This window comes from Saccostrea cucullata, unplaced genomic scaffold (assembly GCF_032062105.1).
Source record: "Saccostrea cucullata isolate Sc308-1 unplaced genomic scaffold, CSIRO_AGI_Scuc_v1 ctg1509, whole genome shotgun sequence".
NCBI classification, from domain to species: Eukaryota; Metazoa; Mollusca; class Bivalvia; order Ostreida; family Ostreidae; genus Saccostrea; species Saccostrea cuccullata.
Window position 1 is genome coordinate 34,086 of NW_026940837.1, and position 24,473 is coordinate 58,558.

At 31.1% G+C, this 24,473-nt stretch overlaps 1 protein-coding gene across 2 annotated transcripts; it reads left to right on the top strand.

Annotated features, from left to right (window-relative positions):
- The first annotated feature begins 497 nt into the window (after nucleotides 1–497).
- On the top strand, nucleotides 498–21,908 carry LOC134256412 (uncharacterized). Of its 2 annotated transcripts, none has more exons than XM_062739061.1 (9): nucleotides 498–545; nucleotides 7,803–7,869; nucleotides 8,192–8,432; nucleotides 12,150–12,209; nucleotides 14,061–14,205; nucleotides 14,650–14,739; nucleotides 19,094–19,136; nucleotides 19,266–19,324; nucleotides 21,760–21,908. In XM_062739061.1, the coding sequence occupies exons 1-9, from the start codon at nucleotides 523–525 to the stop codon at nucleotides 21,827–21,829; spliced, it is 798 nt and encodes a 265-aa protein (XP_062595045.1). In that variant the 5' UTR covers nucleotides 498–522; the 3' UTR covers nucleotides 21,830–21,908. The 2 variants fall into 2 exon arrangements, with proteins under 2 accessions (XP_062595045.1, XP_062595044.1); XM_062739060.1 differs by having other exon boundaries at nucleotides 12,150–12,272; nucleotides 21,760–21,899.
- Nucleotides 21,909–24,473: the final 2,565 nt, after the last annotated feature.

Sequence of the window (24,473 nt, forward strand, 5' to 3'; positions counted from 1 at the left end):
AGAAATTACGACGAAGACAAGAACGTTATTTGATTGTAACATTGTTTTTCAGAAATGATGAATCTGTTTGACATTGATAGCTTAAAATTTCTGGTTTAATTCTTTTCAAAAATGTTAAAACAAGTTTCAAATCAGTGTAAATTAGAAAGTTATGAGCAGAATTAAATTTTGGTCTTTGTCGTATGTATTTTCTTCTTTTGGGTAAAACAAACCCCTAATCCACAGGAAGCCTCATTTGGAATCAACTGTGATTGACCGAAGCCGATCGCAAAAATCTTACTATACAGTATTACTTACAAATGTTCTTCATTCCTCAAAATTGGTTAGTACTATATCTTGTATCCAGCATTTCAAAAATTCAAGATTTTGAGCATACATTGGTATGTGTGCTTTTTTAAAAAAAATCTATACCAGAAAACTATCAGATTTTTTCAGCTTTGCTGTTGTAATATCATAATTGTTGTTTTATCTGATATCTATGCATATATTTTAGAATACAGGAATGAATTGGGATGTGCACAAATGCAGACGGCGATGAATGAAATGTAAGTTAACGACAATACTGCAGGCGCGGATCCAGAAATTTTTCCCAGGGGGGGGGGTCCACCCCTGTCCAAAAAAAAAAATCAACCCATTTCGTGGGGGGGGGGGGGGGGTAGTTAATTAATTTTAATTCTTAAAAGCTTTTAATTATCATAAAAATGTAATACAAATTCGCGTTTACCAGGGTGTCTGCGTTTTCCGATGGGGGTCAAAGTTAACTTTTTTTCTTGGTTTTCTATATAAATTTAATAACCTTAAGCTTGCACATTCCAGGGGGGGGGGTCCTGACACCCCCCTCTAGATCCGCGCATTACTTGAATAGATTGAAAAATGTCATGTACCCTTTTGCTTTACCACGCTAGAATTAAATTAAGTCAGTTGCATATTTAATGAATTTATTTATTGCATGATAATAAAATATCATAGTTATTAAAAAGTATGTGTACATGTTAATATAGTCATGTTTTAATTAAAAAATGATTAATAATTTATAATATCCATTGTGATAAAGAGCAATAGCGCATTTCATTGTCACTTTCGCCTACCCCAGTAGTAATTTTTTAAATACATAGTTTAACCAAATTTTTGTCATACAATGCTAGTTTATACATGCCTTAAAGCAAATCACACATAATAATATTCAAATGTTAATAGCTCCCTCATATGATAGATATAAAAATCGTTCAATTTATATGGATAATATAGTAAATACTGAGGACCCCCCCTTAAGAATAACAGACTGTAGCAAAAGACCACCCTTAACCAGAAAAACAACTTCTGAATAATTTTATTTGGATATGACTGTACACGTACATCATTACATTTAGATAATGTTGGTTAAAGGTGGTCTTCATATTGAAAATGTTGAAAATATGTATTTAGTTTTTCTTCTAAAATTATTTCAAGATTCAACAATCTGTCTTAAATTTATCCATACGATTCTTATGACTTCGTGGCATAGTGTTATGATTGCTGGATTGAAGACATCATGATCGTGAGTTCGAGTCTTACATAGTGTGTTTCTTGTCTATGATTTCATTTTTTTTTTCTATCTGTGCATTGACCCCACGTTTTCTGTTATCATTTTATAATACATGTATAAATAATGTAAGAGATATATAATACAACACTATATCTCGGGAAAAATCAGTTAAACTATTTTAATGACCCAAAGTCATGATAACTGCTAGCTTGTTTTATTTTAAAAATTTTCTAACAATCTTGTTTAGAATTAGAGTATTGAACAAGTAAAATTATTGTCATGTACATGTAACAAACTTGCAACTATAAAAATATATAAGTGGTCCACAAATGATTACATATATGTAGTTTGCTTTTAAATTGAAAAGGTACATGTATCTATATATAAAAACAAGTGATTTCCTTTTAAATACTTGAGTCGGCCGATTAATTCCTCGGCAAGGCAGCCATGGCTCTTTTACACTTTAGGAGCAAGAGCCACTTAGAGCCATATTTGGCCCTTAAAATTCCTGATAAATAAAAACTGCCCAGTTTAGGTTTCAAATACAGTTTTTAGCACTTAGAGTAGTTGTGATCACGTATCTATTAATCATGACGTAATTTTTCATCAAGTTAATGCATTTGACTTCATACAATTCGCAATATTAATTTTCCTCATATCCTTTGAATTCCTTTAAAAATGGCCTGAATTTGATGTATCTTTTTTTTCAATTTTTCATAAAGAGTACATCCTCTGATCCAAAATTTACAAATACGTAACACAAAAGTTGTTTCTGAAGATAAAAAAAAACATGTTTTATTTTTTGGATTTTGGACTGTGTTCATATTTTAATTCTTTGCTAAAGTTAGTCAAATCCGCATGTTTTCTACAATTTTCAAGAGCTTGCAATTTCTCAAAGCCTGTTTTCCAATATCTGTATTCTCAAATAGAAATCTTATTATAGGAAAAGAAAGCGCCAAGTGTTCACGTTATTATAATATACGGAATAAAAAGGTGCTAGTTAATGAATTGATATACAGCCATTTTATGCATAAAACGGACCTAGTTCTTTAACCTCAATATTGATTTAACATTTCTTAAAATTTTGTAAGTTTTTCCTAGGTCTCTTAGCTAGTTAAGGAATGAAGCGGTTTATAAAAAAGGCAAACTGCTCAAACCCAAGTTATACCTGGATATAACTTGGATAGTTATTAATCATATATCATTCATTCCTTTTAATTTAATCTGATTCATTAATTGTATAAAATAAAACAATTTGTCTTGTAACTTTCTCCCGTTTTTAAATCGCATACATTTTAGATGTAATGTCAAGCGGATTAATACACTTTTGACACAAGTCACTCTGACGTAAGCAACACGTTTAAACGATATATCCAATCAAAAATGCGTAACAACGCAAAAATTAAGTCATATATATAAAATAGATTTGAGGTACATGTACAGTGAATGTATGAATATAATTGTTATACACATGTACATGTACATGTATCCAGTGCAATACCCAGTAAATAAAAAAAGAATGTTCAATAGGTCCTTGAAGTCCATACATATCTTATTTAACACGATAAAGAAAAAATGATTTTAATCCCTATAACATTTTTTTTATTTATTATTTTTTTTGTTTTCTGTTGGATTACAAATCAGAGAGATTTTCATTATTTTTTTTATTGAATGCATGGTCTCTTTGAAATGAAATTAGTGCATTAAAATAGGTACAAACATCAACGGACTTTAATATGAATTAAGGATATCCGATCCTCAACCAAGAAGGATAACTCCAAAAATTAATATTTAATTTGAAATGCATCAAAATAAAGCTAGAAATGAAATTTTTTCATGCAACAATTTTTATTTGATTCATCTTTATAAGATTCAAAGTTTTTGCTAGTGTTAGAAAAGGTCTTATAAAAGTTGACATTTGTACCCTATAAAAGGAAAAGAAATTAATCAAGTTTTAGAGAAATAAAATTTTCTTAAATCCATCCTGATACCAATGCTTATAAGCATGATATGAAATAAAAAGCGATTTTTGTTGTCTTGCAGTGATAGCAAACGCCTTTAACATTATGTATTCAAGAACACATGACGGAAATGGAAGACAAAAAATACCAAATAAGTACAAAAATCATGACAATATCTCTGGATGCCTGGATACCTATCGTTTTTTAAACTAAAATATATTTGTTGATCAAGTTGCAATTAGAAAATGCATTGCTGATATTCCAATTTGCTTTTTCTGCAAAAAATATTGGAGATTTGACAATTTTCCCTATATAATATGATTAACTTTAATCTTCAACTTTGAAGAAATACTGTGGATAAATTTACAATACTTTGTGGATTCAAATATACTTTTATGAGTATTTTTGATTACTTAACTGCTGATTTTATAAACCTGAGGATTGGACTACCTTAAGATTTAAGTTTTCAGTGATAGATAACGTCAGCTTTATATTTATATAGTTATATTTCTTTCGAATACTAGTAACTCGCCGAGAAAAAAGGGAGGAAAAGTATAGAAGGTCTCTTAGCCCTATTCATTATCTTTCCAAACAAAATATATGTACTTACATAACTGGAATCATGACACTGATATTGTTTTCTCTCAAAAAAATTGAGGTAACATTAACTCGATGAACTCGATGAGAAAAGGGGTAAGCTTCCCTAACAAAAGAAATTAATAACGCACCCTATTATATTAAAGAAGAGATACTCAGGGTCAATATTGCTGATCTAAGCAACAATGGCAAAGACGTAACGTCAGAAATTGCTACTAAAAGGAAATAATACGCTTAATCCGTTTTCAGCTTACATTTACAGTTAAGTCTTGATTATAAACATGTAGTGTTTTATATGAAAATAAAGGATTTGTTCTCCCCAATAAAGTTGTAGCAAAAAGTAGTATTATTATAGGGTATGTTCACACTGACAGACTCCTATATTCCGGAATAACGTAAATTTTCGTCTTGTCCCGTTGTAACAAATAAAAATATCTTCAACAGAGTTTATTCTATAAAAAAGTCTCGCATCTCTTTGATTTTTAACGGGAACGTTCTCTTACATCATATTTAGACATAATTATGTTTGTTGACAACATCTGTTAAGAGAATAGATACCCCCATGGTTATGGTTATCTTTGATTACGGTATCACCTCTCTTTATCCTTAAATTGTTTTTTCTGTTGCTTTTTTTTTAAAATGATCACCATAAAACGATTATTGCATAGAAATGTAGTTATAATACTTCAATGGAATTACATGTAATTCTTTAAAAACATATTTAGACACTGCACCTAAAATATCATATTGACGTCGTTTTGACATTACCACGTTGAGAAGCAATTCCTGGCGTTGCATCACACTGATCAAGCTTTGGCCAAAGTAGCTTTACAAAATCAAATGCTGTGCAATCAAATGAAAATAAATTGAAAGAAAATGAATAGTGACATTTCTTTTTTGACCTCCTAGTACAAATCATATTGTGCTTTACTTTTGTAAAGGAGTTTTTTTTTAAAGAAAAATACTTGTAAATGAGCTATCATATTAATAAAACAACCATTTAAATAAAACTACCATGTTTTATTATGTTCACAAGGCCTAAAAATGATTTGTTAGCAGTCGCCTATCGACTCACTTAAAATGTACCTGTCTCCACCTTTTTTCAGCCATTATTTGAAAAGATTTTTTTTGTTTATTTTGGAAGTGTCAATTTTCTAGGATATTGACTCTTGTTTAATATGTATAGATTTCTTTATTTTTGTTTCTGTCAATAGGTAGCATTAAAGAAGTAGGGATTTATTAACAATAAGTAAATAATGAAAATTTCTCTGATTTGCAATCCAACAAAAAATTAATAAATGAGATCTGTTAAAAATTCGTACCTTACTGGAACCCATGGAACATATTCAAACAATCTATTGGAATTCCTATGGGTACAAATTAAAAATTCATATCTTCTTGAAAAAGCCAAAGAACATCCAATTTTAGATTCCTCGTCACCTGAATATAGGCTCGGATCTGTAATTATGGATATTGCATGTCATAGGCTTTTTAAACCAGTACGTTTCACGGAAGAAAATGCAGCTAAACCAATCCGTCTTTTCATTAAACTTCAAAATGCCAATAAAGGAATTAACACGGTTAAAATAAGTAATATTCTTAATTACAAAAGGGTCCAGTCTTAACTTCCACCATATTTCAAGTTAAAGACTACACCTTGTATTTACAAAGTCGGAATTCCATAAATATTATGGATTCTGTTGAAAATTATGCCAGACAATGGGTCAGATATGAAAAAAGAAGACGTTGAAACCTTGTCAGAATGGATTAAATGTATCAGATCCATGTTAAAGTCACGTATTAAAAGACTGAGGGGCAAAATGAAAACCATCTATCCTTCTGTCTTCAATAAACCAGAAGTGAAAAAAGAATTAGATAGATTACATGATCAGTACGTACTGGTTCCTGCCGACAAAGCAGGTAACAACATTGTCTTCGTTTGTAAGGCTCATTATATAAATTGCATTCTAGAAGAACTTGGATTTAATTCTACAAGTTTTAATCCTACTTATACTCATACTTCTCTTTCTAAGGAAGAAATTCTTCAAAATCATCTGTCAGTTTTGAATACTTTAATATTTCACAGAGCTAAAATGAATTTGAACTACCTTATATATATTGGATTCCGAAACTTCATAAGAATCCATACAAACGAAGATACATTGCAAGTTCCAGTAAATGTTCAACCAAGACTCTTTTTTTACTTCTCACTATGATATTGACAGTAGTGAAGGGTACAAATTGCGCTCCGTTATTTATTAGCAGACTTATGTTTATATTCACATGAAGCAGAATTTATGCTAAATCTTATGCGTGAAAAGAAAAAAAATCCAATTGCTATGGCCTTTAACTCGACATTTAGATATATCGACGACGTATTGTCAATAAATAATGATAATTTCCATTTCTACATCGATACGATATATCCTGGTGAGCTTGAGATAAAAGACACCACAGAGTCCGACACTTCTGCTTCATACTTGGATATTTTACTTGAAAAAAAACACTAAGTGTAATCTAACAACCAAGCTATATGATAAACGTGATGAATTATACTTTTCTATCGTCAACCTCCCTTACTTATGCAGCAATATGCCTTCATCACCTGCACACGTAGAATATTTATCTCAGTTGATTCGATACACAATAGCAAGCTCTACGTATGAACAATTTCTTAAACGGGGTATATCATTGACAACCAAGTTGATGAAACAAGAATATCAGCAGTCTCGTTTAAAGTCATCATTTTGTAAGTTCTATGGTCGATAGAATGACCTTGTCAGCAAATACAATTTATCTTTGAGTCAAATGCTTACTGACGTTTTTCATACCAATATTTATACACTAGATTGGCGACGGATTTTTTCCCCGTTATTTCCTGATCATGACACGAGCAAAAAGCGGGTGTGACCGGTCGGCTGGGGATGCTCTTGATCTCACCTCTGATGTTTCAGAGGTCCGTGTTTGCTCTGCTCTTATTTTGTATATTGTTTAATGGACTTTGAGATTGAATACTGTTCGTTATCTCCATATCCAACCTACCTACCGACCAACTGTAAAAGAAAACATAATTGGGTAATTGGTTAATTGGGTAATTCGGTAATTGGGTAATTTCTTAATAATAATCATTTTTGTTCATATGTTGACCGAGATATCCTGCAGTAAGACACTACAGAGTCCGCCACATTTATATCATATCTGACAAGTGAATATCCCAATGAAGGATAACTTCAACTTTTCTATTGCCAACTTACTTTTTGTGTTATTATGCCCCAACATCATCTGCATATCGTGTTTATGTCCGTTAGCTGATTAAATTTCCAGATGTTCTGGATACTTTCAGTTTTTAAACCCAGGCTAGTGTCTGACAAATAATTTGAGGGATTGCGGCAATTCCAATGATTCCATTCAAAGTCAGCGTCCGTGGAAAATTAAAATTAAGGATAAATTAATGCGTAGAAAATATTTATGCACATTTTAAAAAAAATATATATATTATTTTCTCTTTAATATTTGCGTCTGTTATTGCTGATTTAATGGTCGCAAACAAGTTTTGCTGCTTAAATCCAATTTGCGAATTTTTAATATATATCTAAAATTAAAAGGCAATTTTCCGTAAATTAATCATTTTAATTAAAATATTACAGAAAAAATCTAATTTATTTAAAAGGTTTGTGTTCTGCAGAATTGAAAAAAGGTTTAAACGTTTTTAATTACAGGAACTGCAGTTGGATTGAGTGGCTGATTGACAGAATATTATTCATTGTTTTCGTCTCGGCTTTTTTGGTAAGACGATTTTTTTTACGGACAATAATCATTTTTATCTTCAAAGAAAGATGCTACGGGCAATGTTGGGAATGATTATTTACAAGAAAGGGAAGAGAACATTGTTTAACCTTTATCTATTTTCCAAAAATCAATATAAAACTGTCTTTATTTTGACCTTCTTAAAGTAATTGCTCTATACAACTTTAAAGGTGAAGGTTACAGTATATAAAGCATGAAAAAGATATGTATAATATGGGGAAAACATGATTTGCTGATAAAATCATAAGTGTAATTCTAGGACTTATTACACAGTTTTCAGTATTATTGTATTTTTGTACAGAAGGACGTACAGTGTAAAAATGCATCCTGTATTAAGTCTAGTGATACTGTGAAGATCGTTGATTCCTGTCCATCTAATAAAAAGGAGAGAGATGTGTTAGCAACAATTAAAAACTGCTCAGGACTCGCTCTAGAACAAAACTGTACAGCAAATTCTTCTAGAGAATTTCATTATCACTGTGTGATCAATACTTTCAGAAATGAATCAATTGAAGTGTGTGCAAGACCGATAAAAAGCAATGGTAAATGTTTCATTTCTAATATATTCAGCAAGCTTATCTTATTTAAATAAGTTAGAGGATGCTCGTTGAAAAATTATGCTGCCAAATTTATTTTGAATAGTACTTTTCCTAGTAATTAAGTCATCCGAGTCACTCATATGAACTATTGCTATCTTTTTTTCCCCATCGTCTTGCATAGTGCATTAATATTTGAACATTTTAGCTTCTTTACTGAAACAATGAATCCTGTCCAACCAATTTTGGCATATAGAATATATGGGTGAAGAGGGGAAGGGGTGTCATGGTCCCATTCAAACTGATGGTTTGGTTGCAATCAGCTTTGTGCCTTCTACCAGCAGTTATTGTCCTAGGGCGTGGCTAAACTCATGATATAGTGACGATGCATTCATTCTTAAAAAAATATTTTCTTCTGTCCATGAGTATTAAACCGATAACTTATATATACATGTATCTTCCAAAATTGAGAATTTCAAGACCCCTTGTTCAATGGTTAAGATTTTAGGGCGATTAAATAGTGAAAATACACGAAATCTTAGCTCATTTAATTAGTTAATTTATGTTGCGTGTAGGGGGCTGAAATATGCCACCATAATGTTTCTCAACAAAAACTATTGTTGATGTTTTATTACAGACAAATAAACTTAGCTTAGCATTCGTAAACTACAGTTAATTATATAACAACCGTTAAATAAAGTTTTACAGATGAAAGCTATAGTTAACGAATTATAACTATAGTTCACGGTTTGTAACCTATAGTTTACTGTAGATAAACCTAGTTTATCAACTGTGTAACTTTGTTTACATGTAGTTCATTTTTGTGAATTTAGCGTGCCATAGATATTCATTTAACGTTTTTATAAAATTTCTGGTGTTTAAAATCGCGTTTTACCTTAACTGCATTCATTTAAAATCAAATATTTATAGACTATTGCTAGTTGCGTTTCTTTTGCGTTTCAGTACAGAAAGAATGCATTTATATTTTTAAAAATCTTCTCCTCTGCTCCTGCATATTTAACTTATAATCGATGTGATGTAAACATTCATGAAGATGGTTCTCCTTTTAAGGACAGATGATACAAACAAACTTTTGTCAACGAATTTGAATATAACACCTTGGATCATGTTTAAATGAATAAAATGAATAACTTTCACCGCGTACTTTTTAATTTTTTATTCAAATTTGGACAAAAGTGAAATTTAAAGTGAAAAATATTTGTATAGATTGATAAGGATGGCTTCATAAGGGCAGACTTTTGAATATCACAGAAGGTTTACAATTTCTTTATATTCTAGAAATTTATTTTTTGCATCATTTGCGATGAAATAAGGCCAAAAAATATATACCAATCCAGGCATCATTTTTTTGTTTGTATCATCTGTCCTTAAAATTGTAAATTCCAAGGCTCCTGATTAAGGGGTTCTAATGGTAAAGTAGTGAAAATGCCGTAATTCTTTGAAAATCTTCTCCTCGGCTCCTGAGCAATAGGCTGATAAACTATCTACAAAATTATGATAAGGAACGATGACTTTTTTCCAAAGTTGTGAATGGCATGGCCCTGGTTTAAGAGTTCTTGTTTTTGGACGGGGCTCTATTGATTATGTAGTGAAGATGCATTAATTCTTTGAAAATTTTCTCTTCTGCTTCTGGATAATATACGTCAATGATCTGATTATATAATTATGCTGAGCAAAAGTGATTCTAAAAAAATTGTAATTTTAAGGCCGCTTGGTTAAGGTTTCTGATGTTAGGTGGGGTTCTTCAATTCCATAGTGAAAATGTACTATTTATTGGAATTTTCTGATCATGGGTATTTTGCCGGTGATCTAAAGACATAGCCATGATGAAAAAAGGAATCTCTTCTTAAATTATTACTTTCATGACCCCTGGTTATGGGATACAGGGGGAAACTCTAATGATCATATATTGAAAATGAATTAATGCTTTGAAATATGCAATTTGGAACTAATCAACCATTTATTATGAACAAAGATGCCATTTCATGCTTCCTGTGGAATAGATGAAAATTCATTCTTAGCTCACATGTAATGAAAACTCAAATGAGCTTTTCTGATCACCCGTTGTATGTCGTCTGTCGTCTGTCCGTCCGTAAACTGTTCACATTTTGAGCTTCTTCTGAAGAATCACTGGGTCAATTGTAACCTCACTAAGGTGACTTTAAAGTGTTAAAATGAAGAACATCCCTTTCCATGGGTAGATTATAAAAAATAGGATTGGATCATTAAAACTCATCTCCTCGAGGACCACTGGACCAAGAAAACTAAAACTTATGTGAAAGCATCCTAGGGTAATGCCAATTCATAATCTTGCAAATCAATACCCCCAGGGGTAGGACAGGGCCACAATAAGATTTGTAATTTTTACTTTGAAACATACAGAATAAAAATATGGAAAAGAAAAATCTTCTTTTCAAGAATAACCGAGCCAGAAAATCTTAGTTATAAGTTGTAAGCATCCTGGGCTGGGATAGTGTTAATACTGAATAATTTAAACCAATTTTTACATTGAAATATTTAGGAAAAATCCTTAAAAATTTTAATAGCCACTGGGTCAGACAAGCTGATCTTTGTGGAAACATCCTAAAGTAGTGTGTATTCAAATTTTCTTACTCGCCGGGGATAGGATGGGGCCACATTAGGGAATCTAATTTTTACATTAAAATATATAGAAAAATGTTTAATCCTTTCTTCACAAGAAGAACTGGGTCAGAAAGCTAAAACAAATGTGGTAGCATCATTGGGAATGTAGATTGATTCTGATTTATTCAAATCATGATCTGTAGGGCGGGGTCAAAATAGGTATAACAAGAGGTGAAATCAGGTTGAGCAGCAGTACCAAAGCTATTCACATGAGCGTTGTTGCCCATGGGCTTCCTGTTCTTTGCTCCTCTAATCTGCCTCTGGGTATAAAGTTATCAAATAAAGCATGCTAAGTGAATTGTTTAGATTAGCAATAATGCTGTCTTTCAAATAAAAAAAAAACATGACCTCTGGTTTAAACATGAACCAAATTCAATTGTTCAAAACTTGTTGCATGATAAACTGTTGACCTATTAGGCCAGTCTTGTCTAAAATATACCAACTAGAGAAAAGTATACTAAAATGAATAAATTAAGGAAAGAAAATAAGTGTTGGGGAAGGGGGAGTGGCTTACCTATTTTAAAATATAATACTTTTGGAAATGTTGATTGAAAAGTCAGTTGTTTTCCTATAAAAACAAAAGCATAAAATCTGTCTCTCTGTTATCTGTGTCTACAAATCTCACTAAAAGATCAGGATATTCTTCCATAACATAAAACAGAGTACATCATTTGAATAATTCTTTTTTCTTTATTTTACCGATCCTGCCCCTTTCAAGAACGATACTACGTTCCTGAAATTTAATTATTTTAATCACATCTATCAAATGAACGGATGAGGGTCTGATTTTATTTGTATTTTTTAAATTTCCTAATTCACATTGATGAATGAAAGGTGATGAATTCTGATACGTTTCTTTATTAAAATTTATTGAAAATAATTGAAAATAAAATTATTTTCTGTCCCAAAATTTTTAAATAGAAGAAATTAATCTATCATTTTTTTGGTGTCATACATGCAGTTATTTAATATTCAATGCAACGATTTTTAAGGAAAATATATATGATATATCAAATATCTTGAATTACTTTTCTTTGAATGGAATTATTTTTTTTTCAGGATTTTGTTTGGAATTCAACGTGGTTGGAGATATACTTCAGGACCATTATGATCATGATTGTACAGACATTGAACCACTATATGCATGTCCGCATAATTATAACTCAACTGATGCTTATTTGTGTAATATTAATTATAAAGGAATATGAAAATGATTAAAAAGATAATAATAAACTAATCCTATATTGAATGGACTTTTAAAAATTGCAAGTTGGCAGCAAACAAATCAAAATTCAAATTTAATATGATTTTTTTTTGAAATTGTATCATTGATAATTCGGGAAAGTCATGTATAAAACATTTATTATTAATATTACCAATTCTATGAATCTCAGAAGGAAGAATTCCAATATAATTCCAATACAATATCATCATGTGATGTTTATAGATAGAATAAAAGATCCTTTGAATAATGAATAAACTGAAAGTTCAATAATGTCTCCGGAGATAATTAAGTTTATATGTGAAAGAAAAAAAATCATTTCTAGACCCTAAAAAGGTGGTGCAAAAGCAAAGAAATAGCTTATACCAAAGAAATAGTTATTCAATATTTTGGATGAAACCTTATTAATTTTGTTTTTGCATTTTGTACAAAAGATCGGATCGGAAAGGAATCGGTTAATTGTTGTTAACCACACAATTTTAACACACTCTCCAAGAACTGATGAATGAAAAAATTTGAGATAAACAACAAGATGTGTTTGTGAAACACAGATGCCCCCGTATGGCAACATAGTAAAGATTCAGCTTTTCTTAAATGCCAATTTAATTAATTGGTAGCAAAAGTATAGGGCATTCTCACTGGAAAACAATTGTGAAATTTGAAAAAAAGCCAATGTTTAAGTTTGTTCAATAAGTACAAAAATCTCCAAGGTCAAGGTCAAAAGGTCAACGTAACTGGTATCAAATGAAAGCTCTTGCAAGATAGAATACTTATGGAGAGCATGGAAGCCCTAGCCCTTACCGTTCAGAAGTTATGGCCAAGGCTAATTTTTTTAAAATGTAGGTCAAACTCCAAGGTCAAGGTCATAGGGTCAAAGTTCTTGTTATCAAATAAAAGGTCTTGTCACAAGAGTTAAATATTTAAAGTTTGAAAGCAATAGCCCTAACTATTTAAAAGTTACGGTCAATGTTTGCATTTTTTTAAAGTAAGACAGTATCAAAGGTCAAGGTCAAAGGGTCAAAATTCTAAGTATCCAATAAAGGTCTTCTCACAAGGATTACGCATATGAAGTGTGAAAGCCCTATCTCTTACAGTTCAAAAGTTATGGCCAGGGTTAAAGTTTTTTCACAAGTAAGGAAGTCTACAAGGTCAAGGTCAAAGGGGTCAAGGTTGTTGGTATCTAGTAAAAGGTCTTTCAACAAACATTACATATGTGAAGTATAAATGTCCTGGTGTCTACTGTTCAAAAGATATGGCCAAAGTAAAATTTTAAAATTTTCATGTAAAAGTAGGTCAAACTCCAAGGTCAAGGTCAAAAGGTCAAATTTGGTGGTACCCAAAGAAAGGTCTTGTCACAAGGAATACACATGTGAAATATGAAAGTCATAGCTCCACTAAATCAAAAGTTATGGACAAGGTTAAAGTTTTTGCGGACAAACAGACAAACAGAGAGACAGACAGACGGACACGACAAAAACTATATACCCCCGAAACTTCGTTTACGGGGGGCATAAAAAGATTGTTTGAAAGTCTGCAGCGATATGTTTAATTTTTGCAACTTTCTTGTTATGAATGACAGTGGAAAGGTTGTTTGGGTTGTATAAACAGTGTTTGCCTTCATTATAGGAAGAAATTGTAAAAATAAATCAGCGTATTTTTTTAGAAGATATAATTCCGCATAAATCACACAGAATATTAATGCAAATACTTTGAAACTAAGATTTGTTATGTTTGTCATTGTATTGTAGATAGAAAATGCTATGACTTTTCCTACTTCTTCAATAAAAGTACACCAAAGGAAAAAGTAAGAAAAAAATCTACCATAATGCTGAATTATGATACCTCTACTCCGATAATGCAATCAGCAAAGATTGCATCACAACACTTCTATGAGTAAGTAGATGTTATTCATATATTTGATAATAATATGACATTGTTAAGCTAAATGTTGTTGTGAAGATAATTGATTTTAGATAATGAATATTGTAACACTTTCAGTTTTTTATGCCTCTAAATTCAAGTTGTCTTTAAACTCAGAATCAAAAAAGTCATCTAATCTTTAGCAAATAGAATTTGACTATACGTATATACGAAATAAATATATTTTTAGTATAATAAACTTATGTTTTAAAGTTTTATCTTTCGTTCTACAAAACAATTAGGACTTTATAACATGTGTATGTTGCAAGTAAAAATATGCATTTACAGTTGTTCTCTAATGATCTCGAGTTGTTTATGTTCCCACATCCGATAAAAATGTACGAGTTTAGGTAAATTTATCTCTTTTTATACATGTATTCAGAGTATTTGATTGTTTAATTATTATTGTTATTTTAGACAATGGAGGAATCTTCCAATTCTGGTTTCGTTAATCCTTGGATTTGTTCTTATTGTCATTGTGATGATGATAGTCTTCTTTTGCATCTTGTAAATATTTTATCTACTTTGTACCTATTACTGTATACAGGGAAATTTTCGTCCTACTCACAGGTGGGCGAATTAAAAAATGGGTGAATTAAATAAAAAAACAAAGTATAATTTCTTAAACAGAACTTTGACTGGACGAATTTAAAATGTGGCAAAATTGTTAGCAAGGATGGAAGTACTAAAATAACACGGGGCGAAAATAACCCTGTTATATACAGTTTACATGTACATGTATGTATGCATGTATGTATAGAAAAACATACTTTAGTAGAAATTAGAAATTAGAAACATTTATTCTACAGATTTGCAAATTGGCTACTCGCAAGATGAATCAGTTGACCGTATGAAAACACATATTTAATGACATATTTTTTTCTCAAGGAAACTCCATTTGTATACACAAAAAGATTAAAAAATAACAAAAGCGTAGGTAATATTGATACTTCATCGATACACTTTAAATAAATTATTAATTTCAAGTTCAAATTGCTAGAAAAAATTAGAACAGCAATGAAACAGATATGAAACGTAAATACTTTTTAAGATGAGTTTTGTCTTGTCATCATTAACAAAAACGTAGTCTAATCTATTTCTATTTACAATGTTTGAAATAGATTAGACTCAGTTTTCGTTTGATGATTTCTTATGCCTTCTCAGCAAAAGATTAGAAATTTTGGATTTTATAATTGAAATATTTGGGAACAATTATGGTACGGTATAACAATTGAAACTGACACCCTAAAGAAAACCATTTAAAACCAACGACGCATCGGAGGTACAAAATGGTGTTCCGAGGAATGTCAGTTTCACAGCTGACCTCCAAAAAACTATTTATTATAGTAAACTGAATATTTTATTGATCATCTACTTGATTAGTTAGCACAAATCACATTGGCTTTACCTTCACATTCACGCCCTTTTAAACTCCTCTCTTCTATTTTTCTGAATAAGACAGCTTTGACGGCCTCTTTGTTGTTTGACACCAGAAGAGTAGCATAGTTAAGATTACAGTAGAAAGGTGGGGCCAAATTTATACAGAGAATGTTAATTATGACGTCACATAAAACATAAGGTCCTAAAATTACCAGGAAATGAGTTGAAACAAAATATAAACTATTCAACGATGGCAATACACTTGTCAATGTGATGTTATCTCGCAGAAATGACACAGTTTGTACACAGTGAAAGGCTGATCAAGACACATTTTGTACAATGAAAAATACCTTTTGTTTCAAATAAAATATCATTTGCAGTTATGGAAAAAGCTATTAAATTAGATACGATGTCTATTTTACTATATTGTATTAAGTCAACTGAGTCACACAGGTAGCCTCTTGCTATCCGTTTTCGTTCGTCATCGTGTGTCGTGTGTTAACATTTAAGCATTTTCAGCTTCTTCTCTGAAACCATTGAACCGATTTCAACCAAATTTGGAATACAGCATCTATTGGTGAAGGGAAACAATTTGTAAATTTTATGGCCCATGTCCCCTTGAGTCCTGAGGGGTTAGGCCAAAACCACTAAAATTAATGCAATCTTTAAAAAGCTTCTTCTCTACTCCTGGACCTCAAGCAGTCAAACTGTTGGAATTAATGTAATGATTATTGAATCCTCTATCAAATTGTGAAATTCATGGCACCAGGGTCAGGGGTTCTAGTGCTAGGGCGGGGCTATAAACACAACTGTAGATTGTATAGTGAATGTGCATTACTTCTTTGAAAGTTTTCTTCTCTGCTCCTGGGTATTAAATAAACTAACTAGATACATAGTTATGATGAATTAGAGTGCCTCTTCCAAAATTGTGAATTTTATGGCCCGAGGGCCCAGGATTATGGTGGTAGGGAAGGGTTCTATTGATTATATAGTGAAAGTCCATAAATTCTTTTAAAATCTTTCTGCTACTGTGTATTAAATAAACGAACTAAGTAGTAGTTATAATGAGCAAAAATACCTTCCAAAATGGTGAATTTTGATGGCCCGAGGTTCAGGTGTACTGATGGTAGGGCGGGACTCTATTTATTATATAGTGAAAGTTCTTTAAAAATCTTCTTCTCTGATCCTTGGAATTAAATAAATTTGATAGGTTTATATCATGATGAACAATAGTGCTTCTTCCGAAATTGTGAATGTTATGACCCCAGGGTTGAGGATTTTGTTGTTAGGGTGGGGCTCTATTCATGATATTGTGAAAGTCCATTAAATCATTATTTAAAAATTGTTCTATTTTGAATATACCCCAGGAAAATCAACTAGTGTCCTTTACAAATGTTCGTTCTAGATAAATAGAGAATACATTATTACGACTGTATAAATTGTTCAGGAATTGTAATCTTAAGACAACAAAAGCAAAAATCGTCTTTTATTTACTATGATATATTGCATGTATGTTAAATAATATATCTCATATAATTCATACAATTCAGCACATTTCAAGATATTTTCAAAATATGACTGTGTGGGAGCAAAAATATGGAATATACCGGATATGATTCTTTAAAGTTATTTTTATAAGTAATATGAATAACTATGCCATGCTGAATAGCTTTCCGTACCATCTTGTTACATGTCTATTACTTGAGCTTAAAATAGCGGACTAAATACCGAAATGATTTCAATCCAAAGAGTTTTATTTAATTACCTCAAGCTCAACTGAGCTATATATTCGAAAAAGTATAAATGATCAACAAGTGTTTTTATTTTACAATGTAAATTGCGTTTTAAGAAAAATATGAAAGATACATTGTATTAATACGGTTTTGGTCATCCCATTATAGTTTTGTAAATTGAATATTAGTTTTCAGAACCAAATAAACAATCAACCGGTTAAATTTGCATTCCAAATTTATACATGTAAAGATCAACATGTAAAAAAATATTTTAAAAATAAAGAATCAAAATTTGAAAAAGATAAATGAATCGGCTTAGGTTTTTATATATACATTTGAATGGTGTTTTTAATCATAAACCAAAGTAAGATATTTTGTAAAATGTATAAGTCTCATGGTCACTGCCCCCTCTTCCGATACTTGAGGGATTGGGCAAAATCAGTTAAATGAATGCAATCTTTAATTTTTTTCTTCTTTACTCTGGAACGTCTGGCAGTCAAACAGTTGGCCTGATTATAATAAGCATAGGGCCTAGCTCTACAGAAATTGTGAAATAAAACATATGGCGATAACGAACAGTGTTCAAGATCAAAAGCCCATTAAACAATGTAAAAAAGGAGCAGAGCAAGCACATATCTTTAAACATCAGAGATGGGATCAGGTGCCATGGCCCCAGGATGAGGGGTTCTTGTGCTCAGGAGGGGGGGGTCTGTTGAAAATTTGCTGAAAATGTATTGTTTGGTTACAAAATCTCCTCCTTTGCTCATTGGAATTAGCCAATAAAATATGTACGCAGTTATGATGAAGACGGGTGTTTCTTTCAGTAGAGAATTGTAAATTTAACGGCATCTGGATCAGGTGTTTGGGTATTAGAACGGGGCCTTTATGGTAAAATTGCAATAATTCTTTGACATTTTTTTCTCCTGTTAAATATTAAGCTAAAGAAATATGTAATGTAGTTATGAGGATGGGTGCTTCTTCCATAACGTGTATTTCCTAGCTTCCGGGTCAGGGCTATATTCTTGAGTAAGAGCGGTCACGAAAATACATTAATTCTTTGAAAATCTTCCTTCTCTTCTGGTCCTAAGTATTTTGTCTATAATCTAATTAAAACAAATTGTCTCGAGCAAGGGTGCCTATTTATAAATTTTGAATTTAAATGCCCCTTGATCAGGGGTTCCGGTGTAAGCGGAGGTTCTAATGATTATATAGTAAATGCTTTAATTCTTTAAAAATTTTCCCTGCACCTGGAAATTAAACCAATGAACCATGTACATAGTTATGATAAGGTAGGATGGCTTTTCCAAAAAAATTGAATTTCATGACCTGTGAGTCAGGGGTTCCATGGGGTGAGTTTAAATGATCATACACTGAAAATGAATTAATGCTTTGAAGTCTGTTCTTTGATATTTATCAGCCAATTATGATAAGCAAACGTTCCTTGTTCAAACTTATGAATTATCTGATCCCAAGCTCAATGTGTCCTATTGGGTGACGTTCTACAGATTTTACAGTGAAAAATCCATTTTGTGTTCCTCTAATCTGCCTCTATTTAAGTAATCAAAATTTGTATGCTAAGTGCTGATTAGCAATAGTTCTTCTTTCAAAATTGTGACTTTCATGGTCTTTGGTTTAAAAAAAAGAACCAAATTAAATTGTTGCAAAGTTGTTGCATGATACTCCGGTGACCTTTATATATGTGACCCTTTGGTCTTGTTACATATACAATCGTTTTACTTATTATTTAGAAATGGGAAAGTCAGTGAAGGGAAAAGAGGACAATTTGAAAAGGTATGAGCTTTAAATTACTCGTTTAAGGTTTTTTGAGACACACGATCTTCTTTCCTTATAATCTTTTTTATTTTTAGAAAATCAAACCGAATTAAAAATAATGAAATTATTTCCTCTTTGCCTTTTTAGTACAAGAACTGTTGTCCGTGTGCTGGATGTTTATTTAGCATTACCATTGACTGTAAACCGTACGTACTCGAAAAAAGATGCAATCATTGATTTTTAGCTGAAATGTCATCTCAGACTTTTATTACATTCAATGATAAAGATTGATTTTCCTAGCAAAATTTAATACATTTGTAGTAGAGATCCCCCTTAAAGGTATACCTTTACCCAGATAACTAAAAACTCCACTGATAAGAACGAAAAATCGTCTATTGCACATTGTACACCTATAATTCTTGTGTTAAATGACAAATTATTTGTTCACTCAAAAAATATTACAAGCAACAAAACTCTTTAGATAATGAAATATTATAGCAATGGAACAGCGTTGCTTCATATAAAGAAACAATTAGAGTTTGGGCATAAACTAGATAATTATTACAGTCCAAATTTCTTCTGTCATATTTGTATTTCTTTTCCGATTTTTAATCAAATATTACAAAAATCTGAATGATAAGAACTCTACATTATATATAGCTTCAGGTTACTTTTGTTGCCCTCATTCTCATGGTATTAACATTATATGGGGCAATGATCGAATTCTTGAGATATGTTGTCTGGAATGGCTTTTATTCGTATTTTTGAATTTATTTATTTTCATAGTATTTAATTATTTGAAATAATTTACGAGCTTTACAATATTTGCAAAACGATGTCTTACAATACATGAAACCTTTACATTGTGATTAACATTGCAAGAAATAATTTTATTTTACAAAAATGAAAAATTAGAAATTATTTCGAATTTCCTATGCATTGCCATACATTGACATTAATTCCTTATATTTCCTTCAAACAATAAAATATTAAATTTTTAAATTGAAATTGAGTTAAAACTTAGTTTTGTTATTTACTTGGTACAATTTTTGATATAACCTAATATTATACTTTATAAAGTTTCCTTTCTGTTTTCTTAAGGAAAAAGATAATGCATTAGGTTTACAAATGTAAATGAGTCCTATTTTTACGGAGTAGGAGCTATATAATTAGAAAAAAAAACATTAACATACTTATAGAAGTACTTGCTTCCCCAACAGGAAATGGTATGTAACAGGTCTTGTGTTGGTTTCGTCTGTACTTCGCGTTGTGTTATTATTATTTTTTGATTTGCACGGCTTTCTGAATTATATTACTACATCAGAATATACCCTTGACACATTGGTAAATTGCAATGAACTAGAAAAGGGAATAAGATAAACACACTTTACAAATATATTACCAGTCTTACAATTATAGTAATATACAATGGGAAAACCTAATTCCCCCAAACCAAATATAGTCTAATCTAGCCCCAAATTAATCTAACTTAAAGTAATAAAATTTAAGGAGATTGAACAGACGAACAAGGAACGATTCCAGTATATGAAGAGTGTAGCTTATGTAGCCAGCTGTCTCCCTTCCGATCTAAAGGTTATATACCTTTCTATAGTAAAAAAACCCAAAGGGAATTGTCAAAGAACTTACTTAACAAAAGGTAAAAAAATATAAAAGTGGGCGTTTCTTAATATAAGATAGATAATTTGTGTCGGTATCCGAAGGAAATAATCATGAAAACGTAATTAACCAACCTACTCAAAATATTGTAAACCTTCTCTTTGAAGTGCCACATTTCCTGGTTGTTTTATATACGAGGTCTTATTGAAATATCAAGAACAATGTAAAAAAAAAAAAAAAAAAAAAAAAAGAAAGAAAAAGAAATCCCAAATTAAACTTTAAGGACAGATGATACAAACAAATGTTACATGTAACATATTCTGAAATTTGTTTTCACCTGTAAACCTTTACTGAATGTGATTTGTCTATATTTGTTTTTTCATTGAAATATTACTAATATTTTCCAAGTCTTTTTCATTTTCCAGTTCTTAGGAGAAAAAATTCTAAGAATCATTCACATTTCTAAACTTGTGACATAATATTAAATCTTTTTCAAAGAAAAAATTTGTTTGTGTCATCTGTCCTTAATTACTGAAAACAAGATATATTTACCATACCAGTATGTTATAGGATGACATAAATGCATTATCTATTTGATAAAAGAATTGAAATAATATTTTTACAATATTAAAAGCCTAGTCACTTGCAGATAAACTTATGGCACAAAATGTATCATATTTTTAAGTAGCATGATAAGTGAATACACTACTATTCCTTGAAAGTTTACATTCTTGCAAAAAGAGATCTTTCTGAAATTGCTTGATTTGTTGAAGATTCTGATTCCTTTAAAGTTCATACGAAGAACAAATGATAATCTTCAAATATGTTCAAATATGTTATTAATTCAACAACTGAAATCGTAAAGAATTCAAATTAAAATATATACAATTAATATCAAAGCATTAATATTGGCTCTCATGAGGAAATCTTTTTTAAAAAATGGGTCATGAGTTAAGTGTTTAATTATTATTATGGAAAAAAACTAATTAATTGATACTGAATAATTTGTTTTCTTTTGTTTTAGAAAAGAAGGTTTTGTTCGTAAGGAGGAAGATACACCATTAAAGGAAATACATGCAATAGAAGACGATTAACAGATGTAGACGTCCTTAGGCCACGATGCTCTTATGAGTAACTTTTGCCCTGTTTTTCTCAATCAGAGTTCCTCCGCCTTGTAATTAAAATTTTGTGGCTCCAACCTATCCAGGGGACATGATTTAAACAATATAGAATATAAACTGCACAAAGATGCTTTCATATAAGTTTCATCTGTTCTCGCCAACTGATTTTTTATAAAAAGAAATTTCAGGATTTTTAAATACTATTTGGAAATGTTAAACTTCGATTTCCTATTGTGATCCCACCCTACCATAAAAGGGCTATAATATAAACTAACAATTTAGAAACTACACTGCCACAAGATGCTTTCACATGTTTCTCAATTTTGCGATATATTTGGATTTACAACTTGAATTTTTATTAAAGTACCAACAGCCCCTGGGTTAATGATTTAAGCAATTAAAATCAAGATTATCCTAGAATGTTTCCACATTAGTGTGAGCTTTTCTGGCCATGTGGTTCTTGAGATTTAGGAGTTTTCTTAAATATTTGAATGCAAAATTTTAATTTTTACTCTTTTGTCTCACCCACGGGGAACATGATTTTTTCAATTCAATATCAGCAATACCCCGAAATACTTCACCATTAAGTATGCTTGACCTAGTGGTTCTCCGGAGAAATATTTTACCTAACTCTATTTTTGTCTTTTTTTGATAATCTCCTCCTTTGAAATGGTTTGGTCCTTTCCTAAATACTCAAGTGAGTTAAGGCTAAATATTGACTTTCAATGCAAATGAGATAATAATAACTCATAAGTTGTATATTTTATGTACCAAGAAAGTTCAAATTGATTTTCTTATATACACTTAGTTCCGTCAGTATATTAATGCAAATGCACGTTATGACGTCATTGTTCTCTCCCATTCAATGTAATAAAACACATCAACAAAATAACGTCGGCACAAGGGCATATCCTATTTAATTTGATATAAATAATGTATAATAATAAGGAAAATATTATTAATATTAATAAAAATTGCTGCAAAAATCCTATGCAATTTCTCAATCAATAAAAATATAGAAAACTCACAATAGACTGTGAATTTTAAACCTGTTTAAACTTAAAACTGTATCATAACCAGGTCAACCTTATTCTGGACTCCAGCCTATGATGCCTGTTTGTTACACCTCAACTATCAAAGTTTGAGGAGGCAGAGTCCCGAATGACATTGGGCCGATCATGAGTTTGTTCATTTACAACCGGGATCTTGATTATTTCAGTGAGAGGACACACCAAGTGGAATAACTCTTATAATCCTTGAGCTGGGTCGGAACAAATCAATTCAGCTTTTGAATTTTATAATATCCTTCCTTGATGTTTAAATATGCAATTTCTTTTAACCCGAGGACCTTTCCTGACCAGAGCGGCTCACAGGCTCTAGTTCCCAACATGTATAAAATGAAGCAGAGACAGACACAATCCAGCTCTTGTCTTTTATTTAAAGAAACAATCCGTTCATTTTATGATTACAATAAATAATTTTACACACAATACTTAACCTTATAATAAAGATTATAATAAATATTACAATATAAACTATTTAAACCTTTAAATAAAATAAACCATATGAAAACTTAATAATTTTACAAAAACGCGCAATTCAACCAAATAATCTTACTTGTATAAAACATGTAAAATGAAGCAGAGAAAGACAAAATTTAATTCTTGTCTGGCGTATGTCCGTCTTAGTTTACTAATGCATTTAAAAAATTTCTTTCTATCTTTTGCAAAATCTTTTAATTTCACTTAGTGTATTTAATTTATGCGAACAACTGATTTCTGGTAGCCTAAAATAAATTGTTATTGGTCGCTCCTTCATCCTTACCAAATATTTATCTCAGATAAGTGCATATAAAAACATCAAGTATGAATTTAATAAATTTTATTGTGGCGATAATTGGGCACGGCTATTTATCCAGAGACACAAATTATGAAAAGCTATTGGTGTCTCTGGCAACACAACAAAGCAAATATTACATATTAAATATTCAAACTCAGGTTCAAAGTTCAAAGGTCAAAGTTCACAAACACCATATGAGAAAGTGGTAAAAGCCTTGACCCTGGGAGGTGCAGAGGTCAAGCACTTATTTATGTATATCTAAATCCAAAGTTTACTTTTAAACTTTCATGAGTTACATGACTGCATATAAGGATAGTTACTTAGTGCCGCTCGTTTACGCACATTTCAGCTGGAAAGAAACGGACAGCCGTACCAGATTCTATTAATCCACATTATTGTTTAATGTTTGTGGTTAGAGGAAAGTTATCAGCTCCTGGAAATGGTGCATGACTTGCTCTTGGAATGAATCACTTCCAAATAAATGGTTGTTCCTCACATCACTTTCACATTAAATGTCTTCAAAGTCCAGAATGCTGCGAGTCCATAGAGATACTTGTGGTTCAATCCCCTTGGCTGTTCCCTAATGTCCTTGTTTCATCTCGCAAGTCCTGTCATGTTGAGCTTGATATTCACTAAAAGTCTTTGTCTGAAAGCATTAAAAAGAACCAGAAAAACAGTATCTATTCTAAATGGGTGAGGTGGGTGGGTGTTTTAAATTTATAATACACAATAACAAGCTGGAAAATTTTTACCGACCCAAGATGATGCTGGAATATTG

Bases quoted from the DNA above. Each gene is read 5' to 3' on its own strand.
- LOC134256412 (XM_062739060.1), top strand. From the start codon at position 523: ATGCAGACGGCGATGAATGAAAT. The intron at 12,273-14,060 runs GTAATATTAATT...ATTGTATTGTAG, and splicing joins CTCAACTGATGCTTATTTGT to ATAGAAAATGCTATGACTTT. The intron at 19,325-21,759 runs GTACGTACTCGA...CTTTTGTTTTAG, and splicing joins ATTACCATTGACTGTAAACC to AAAAGAAGGTTTTGTTCGTA.